Consider the following 6,863-nt stretch of genomic DNA (forward strand, 5'->3'; position numbering starts at 1 on the left):
TTATTTGACTCAAATAGGCTCTTAAAAGCGCTTTTATTGCTACGTCTGCTATGCCAATTTAATCTCGGGACACACTGAAAACCAGTCTCATAGTTTTTATGACGATAATAATATCGTGACCCTCGATGATAAAGACATTGCGCTAGGATGGCACTGCTCAGTCCACCATTTCTTCTTTCTTTCATGTTTTGTTGTGCCACTGTTATTAATTTACTTCTATATACCTATGATGTTCTATTGTAATTTTCTTTTTTTCTAATCCAAAGTGTCTTTCACAGCTCCTAAAGACCTTAACATCCAACTGGCGCACACCGTACCTAGTCTGGGACAACAGCACACGAGCCGAGTTGCAAGACGTGCTTCAAAACAGCCGCCTCTCTGACGAGGAAGATGGGCCCTTGTTGGAGCCATTCGCGTACTCCGCTCATGAGGGCCTGGTCTCCGTTGGTGGCGTTTACATACACATCTACAACGAGCAGCCGGAGTTCCCTATCGAGGTAATAAATTATGATTTTCATTAATCCATTCGCTGTTTACAAACGACATACTACAGCCAAACATTAGAAAGTGAAATGAAGCATAGACTGCTAAACGGGATATCTCCACATACATAGACTACGTGCACTTTGTTCTTATTCCGTTCGATGACAGATTCTCAGTTCATACGAGAGTGAGAAATATGTTGTTTTATAGGAATTTAAAAAGAAATGCCTATTTATTCTATTCACTTCGATAAACGATCTTTAATCAATAGGGCAAACAGTCGTCGCCATTTTATTGGTAAGGAGTACATAACCTGACAAATATCAATCACTGTTATGACTACTATTGCTAAAAAAAATAATGTGATCTCCGAATTGAAACCCATTGTAGCTAAAATATGCTAAAACTTGTTCTCTTGTCGCCAGAATCCCCAACAGTTCATCCTAGAACTGCTGAAGTTCATCCAAGAGCAGATACAACTAGATATGACGCCGGATCGCGTTGAACACATCACGCTGGCGCTTAATTCCATCGCCAACGTCATCATCAAGAACCCTGGTGAGTTGTGATAGGGTTCATTTTGCTATGAATAGACTTTATACGCCACTGCTTTTTCACTAAGACATCATGTGGCTGTTTTGTGAAGTGTTGTTTGTATTAATCATCATCATCGTATTTTGACAGTCAAGATCTCGCTGACGTTCAGAAGTCATCCCATTGAAAAACAGTTCTAAATCCGTATTCACAAGGGTCATTTTGATAGAACGATTACTCGATAGGATCGCAACTCAGTGTTTTGTTGTCGTTGAAGTTTTGTTACGTCGATAAGGCTACAGGTAATCTAGGCAACGATAGAGGGACGGAGGATTTGGTCTACGCATGTGAAGTCACCAAACATGTAGAATATGACCCACCACGTGACTCTTCTTTGTGGATATCGTAAGAGGTGACTAAGGGAAAAATATACCAACATCAGGTCACCTCAACCAGTCTTGGCCAGACGGGTATGGGGAGTAAATATTAAGCTATGTTAAAACAAATTATCTTTAACACTACCTATCATTTTACAGTAGGCGCGCGAGTTCATGTCCATCCTGAGGAATGCGGTAGTGCTGTTACCTAACTAATTATGCTAATGTCGATATCTATTCCATATTTTTTGCAACTTATAAGTAAGTAAGTAAGTATAAGTAAATAAGTAAGTAAGGCCCCGATGGACATGAACTCGCGCGCCTACTGTACGTCCATTATCATTTATCTAACTTGACATGACGCCGCATTGACATTTGAATTTGAATTTAACTTTTTTTGCAGGTGTTGAGATCCAATGCATCGGGCAGTTCGGTCTAATTTTCGGGCTTCTCTCCGCCCGATCGCAACCGCGCCTCCAAAACGCTGCGTTGCAAGCGGTCAGAGCCACCGCGGGCAGCCGGGAGTGCGTGGAAGACGTGGCCGCTAGTGGCGTTCTGGGCCACCTAGTGGCTTTGTTACCGGTGGCTGGGCTGACTAGAGTGGCCATTCCTGGGGCCCCCGATGTATTAGATGTGTTGGCGGCCTTGTCCGCGCTGTTAGCCAACACTACGCTGGTTAAAGAGGCTTTAGCTAAAGGTAAATTTTGATTGAAGTGAGGTTATTATCTCTGTCTCTTTCTAGCAGTTCAAGAAACTAAGGCTGAAATCTTACTTTAACATTAAGTAACGTCAAAAATCTGTCAAACTCCATACAAAAAGCACCGGTTATCGTTATAGTTACGGTTGAAGTTAGGTGGTGCAACTCAGCCTAAGAATGTGTGAGCGTTAACCAGCTGATTTTGCCAGAAGTAAAACTGAGTGGCGCACGCTGCATCCGCGCAAGCATAGGCAGTTAATATCATGAGTAGCTTCCCTTTCCTTTCTCTATAGAAAGATTTAGTACAACTTTAAACTATTATCAGATTAAATACAAATGAGTAAGTTATCTTCATAGAGTTGCGCCAATTTTTGTCAGTGTGTAAGTGCGCACCGCATACGTATTGGCACGCTCACATACAAACCGCGCTCGGTGCGTTTCTATGAAGATAACCTACCTATTTGTATTTACTCTGCTATTATATTGCATTTTTACTATAAAATTATCACTGTCACGGGATTTTTGCAACAAAAACACTTATAACGATAAGCAGATAACGGTAAACCCTCCGACGTTTCAACTCGGTGGCACGAGTCATGGTCGCGGGCAGACTGAAGAGATGCGGCGTCATTTGCAATGAATTTTATGTTATAAAAGTGTTTTTGTTGCAAAAATCCCGTGACAGTGATAATTTTTGTATATTTTTGTACTTTACCGTTTGCTGTTTTATTTTATACTGTAACAACATACTGACGGTAGCGTTGTGTCCGCAGGTGCTGTGATATACTTATTAGATCTGTTCTGCAATAGTAAGCTGCCTGAGACGCGCGAGGCGGCCGTTGAGCTGCTTGCGCGAATGATGGCGGACAAACTGCACGGGCCCAAGGTGGGTTGTAGACTGGCAAATAGTAAGAATAAGAAATCTTTATTAAGAATAACAATGTGGCGGACAAAACAAGAATAGACATGATTATCTTAGAAATATGCTGAAGAGGCGCCCGTTCAAAAATCACGACATGACTTAACCGTCATGTCGAGATTTGTCGTCATTTCAGCGGGAACCAACGCGCGATGAGAATTGCGCGCCCCTTTGGTCGAGACGGTTTGATCAGACAGTCTATTTAAGAAAATAGGGAATATGCAAGGTTTTTTTAGATAAAGAAGAACTGACGGCCGATGGGGCAGCAAGGTTCTGGAGTGGAGGCAAAATACCGGAAAACGCAGTGGAACGTCCACCCACGAGGTGTACCGACAACCTCATAAAGGTAGCAGGAAGGCGCGTGATGCAGGCGTATGGAAACGTCCTGACTCGGTCTATTTAAGGAAATAGGGAATATGCAAGGTTTTTTGGAGCCGCAAGGTTCTGGAGTGGAGGCCACGTACCGGAAAACGCAGCGTGGAACATCCACCCTCATAAAGGTAGCGGGAATGCGCGTGATTCGTGCCACACCGCTTATACTATTTTTCGACAGAAACAGCTGGAGTTTTAGCGGAGGCCCTTTACAATTTATGTGATAATTACTTTATTTATTTATTTATTGAGGTATACCAACAACATTACATACAAAGTAATTACATGAAAATCTTACATAATTATATATAAGTCTATCAAGCAAAATAAGTTGATGTTATGACATAATAAGCCGCATATAATCGGTACACATTGTTCACAGGTTCGCCTAACGATATCCCGCTACGTGCCGGGAGTGTTCGCCGAAGCCATGCGGGAAGGCGGCGCCGCTAGTGCTGTGCACATGTTCGATGCTCAGCACGAGCACCCCGAGCTTGTATGGAGCGAGGACACGAGGGCCGCGGTCGCGCGCACCCTCTCTGGACTTAGAGACAGGTATGAGTGACATTAGTCCATGTCATCATTGATCTATTCTTTTCCGACGGCCACAGTTTTTTCATTAAAAAACTCATATATAGCCTGACCAGGAACATAAAAACCCTCGCCATGTTGCGGAAAACTAATGGTACTAATTTCTATTAATGGCAACAGTAACTGAAAACTTCATTGACATGTCACCTTGCATGTCAGTCTATTGTTGTCAAAGTGTAAACAAACTTTATTTTAAATGTGTGCAATTGATTTTGTGAATTAAATTGCTAAAATATTTTTATAGTCGTGAAAGAAAAGTGGTTCACGATGTGTTAATGTATTTGTCGAAGAGAAATACTAAGGGTTCGGACAATATTTTCATTGAATAATGTTTCCGACAAAGGTCGTCAAATTGACTGACATGTTTATCGAATAGTACAGTCCACTATGAAAATTAGCTGTAGTCTGTTTCAACTACCTGTTTTAAAGTTTTTTGTCACTTTCTAAGTTTTGAATTTTATGGAATTGGGAAAGAAGTACCGAGTTTGAAGCGTTCATGAGCAGACATTGCAGTTGAATATTCAAGTTCTGAATTTGATTATTGAGGAATAATAAAATAAATCGTACTAGCTCGATTGATGGTTTCATTTAATTTATTTAAACCAGGTTACCTTTAATAATATTTTTCGTTTATTTATGAAAATATCAAATTAGCCCGTAATCCTAAATACATAAATTTAGCGTATTAATGTAACACATGTACGACTGTACTCAGTGTTGCACTATCAAATGCAATTGAAGCGCCTCTATGCCAGGGTTTTTATGTTCCTGGTCAGGCTATAACTCATTTATTTATGCAAGTAGGCTTTTAAAAAGCACTATTACACGTCCCAGTATTAATCCTACCACTACTTCAGGACAATATATAGGCCAGTGCTGAGAAGAAGCAGCGCAAGAAACTCAGTCACTATTGTCAGCCTCTTAAGGATGGTCAACTCCATTTCCATTCTACCACTCCGTAATCATAACTGTTGTTATACTAACTTTCGAACCATGCTCGACCCGACTGAACGTGTCACGAGAGTTAGGCCTGTTTTTCTATAGCGACCGACAGGTTCTGATGACCTGATGACAATCAGAGGTAGCCAGAGCAGATGGTTTTGGTAAATGTTGGCTTTTTTATGCTAGCAATTCAGCTGCTATTCGACGATTGAAAACTATCAAAAACGCACTTAATAAGTCTCTTATGCCCGTTTTCACCATCAATTCCTAATTTTTATGTGACCCTTTTGACAACAAAATTCCTGTTATTTGTTACCATAGAGGTCACTTAAAAATTAGGGATTTATAGGGAAGACGGGCATTAGTTTCTCTCTAATAGTCTCTTCGCGTAAACTACAGTTTATTTAATTGCGTCTACAGGCACCAATCCAGCCAAGTCCGCGACGCGAACTCAATATTCGAGGACCGCGAGACACTCGAGCGGAGCTCCGCCGGCGACGAGGCGTGGGCGCCGGCCGGCGAGGTGGTGGTGGGCGGCGTGTACCTCAAGCTGTTCCTGCAGCACCCGCACTGGAACCTGCGCAGCCCCAAGAAGTTCCTGCAGGAGCTGCTCACTGAAACACTCAACGCGCTGTCCAAGGACACCACCGAGGTACGAAGGATTTTTTTTTATGTGACAGGAGTCAAACGAGCAGACGAATCGCCTGATAGTAAGTGATTACCGTCGCCCATAGACACCCGCAGTCCCAGGGGCGTTACAGGTGCGTTGCCGGCCTTTAAGATGCAGATACGCTCTCTTCTTGAAAGTACATTACAGTTTCTTTATTTCAACAAAAACAGGCATCAATGCAGCCGAATCCGTGACGCCACCAGTATTCCGCCTGGTTCAGATACAATAGCAATAGTCGCGTGATTGTTGAGCAGTTCTCGTTCATTTACATCATACCGTAACCGCACGGTTCCCGCCTCAGTGCCTCGCTAATAAGAACGACCCAGAAACAGCGAGGTTACCGCGCGTGACTGAATTAGAACTTCGAGGGGTTTGACGCAGACCTTCCCATTTGCATTATTCGAATATGGTCATTCATTTAACATTTTCAACTTACAAGTTGAATTATTAAAAAAATGGTAGGCTTTAACTTTTATCTGAGCGTGACCATTTTGCGAATGTCTTCGTCAAACTGAGTTCGAGGACCGCGAGACACTCGGGCGGAGCTCCGCCGGCGACGAGGCGTGGGCGCCGGCCGGCGAGGTGGTGGTGGGCGGCGTGTACCTCAAGCTGTTCCTGCAGCACCCGCACTGGAACCTGCGCAGCCCCAAGAAGTTCCTGCAGGAGCTGCTCACTGAGACACTCAACGCGCTGTCCAAGGACACCGCCGAGGTAGGAGGGAAATAACAAGAGTTTGTTCGATCTCAAGCCAAGCCGCGAGGCTAACATAGCATGGAACCTGCGCAGCCCCAAGAAGTTCCTGCAGGAGCTGCTGACTGAAACGCTCAACGCGCTGTCCAAGGACACCGCCGAGGTACGAAGGAAATAACTCGTTTCTTTAATCCAACAAAAAACAGATACCAATCCAGCAAAATTCGCGACACCACCAGTATTCCGCCTGGTTCAGACTTCAGATATAGCAATAGTGGTGTGGTTGTTGAGCAGTTCTCGAACATTTGCATCCACCGCACGGTTCCCGCTTTAATGTCTTGACAATAAGAACGACCCAGAAACCGCGAGGTTATCGCGCGTGACTGCATTAGGACTTCGAGAGGTTTGACGCAGACCTTCCCATTTGCATTTCGTCACGAATTCAAATATGGTCATTCATTTAACATTTTCATCTTACAAGTTGAATTATTTCAAAAATGGCAGGGTTTAACTTTTTCTGAGTGTGACCATTTTGCGAATGTCTTCGTCAAACTGAGTTCGAGGACCGCGAGACACTCGAGCGGAGCT

General features: G+C 43.3%; 1 protein-coding gene across 1 annotated transcript in view; it reads left to right on the top strand.

The window, feature by feature from the left end:
* The window catches only part of LOC114356264 (dnaJ homolog subfamily C member 13-like), a 60,618-nt gene extending 54,165 nt beyond the window's left edge, over nucleotides 1–6,453 (top strand). The window contains exons 29-36 of the mRNA XM_028309354.1: nucleotides 279–497; nucleotides 909–1,041; nucleotides 1,798–2,091; nucleotides 2,865–2,977; nucleotides 3,765–3,937; nucleotides 5,336–5,588; nucleotides 6,108–6,296; nucleotides 6,334–6,453. Coding sequence (XP_028165155.1) covers nucleotides 279–497; nucleotides 909–1,041; nucleotides 1,798–2,091; nucleotides 2,865–2,977; nucleotides 3,765–3,937; nucleotides 5,336–5,588; nucleotides 6,108–6,296; nucleotides 6,334–6,453 — 1,494 coding nt within the window. The remainder of the gene's footprint in view (nucleotides 1–278; nucleotides 498–908; nucleotides 1,042–1,797; nucleotides 2,092–2,864; nucleotides 2,978–3,764; nucleotides 3,938–5,335; nucleotides 5,589–6,107; nucleotides 6,297–6,333) is intronic.
* The last annotated feature ends 410 nt before the right edge of the window (nucleotides 6,454–6,863 follow it).

Source organism: Ostrinia furnacalis, unplaced genomic scaffold (genome assembly GCF_004193835.3).
Source record: "Ostrinia furnacalis isolate ACB-3 unplaced genomic scaffold, ASM419383v2 OfSCF0209, whole genome shotgun sequence".
NCBI classification, from domain to species: Eukaryota; Metazoa; Arthropoda; class Insecta; order Lepidoptera; family Crambidae; genus Ostrinia; species Ostrinia furnacalis.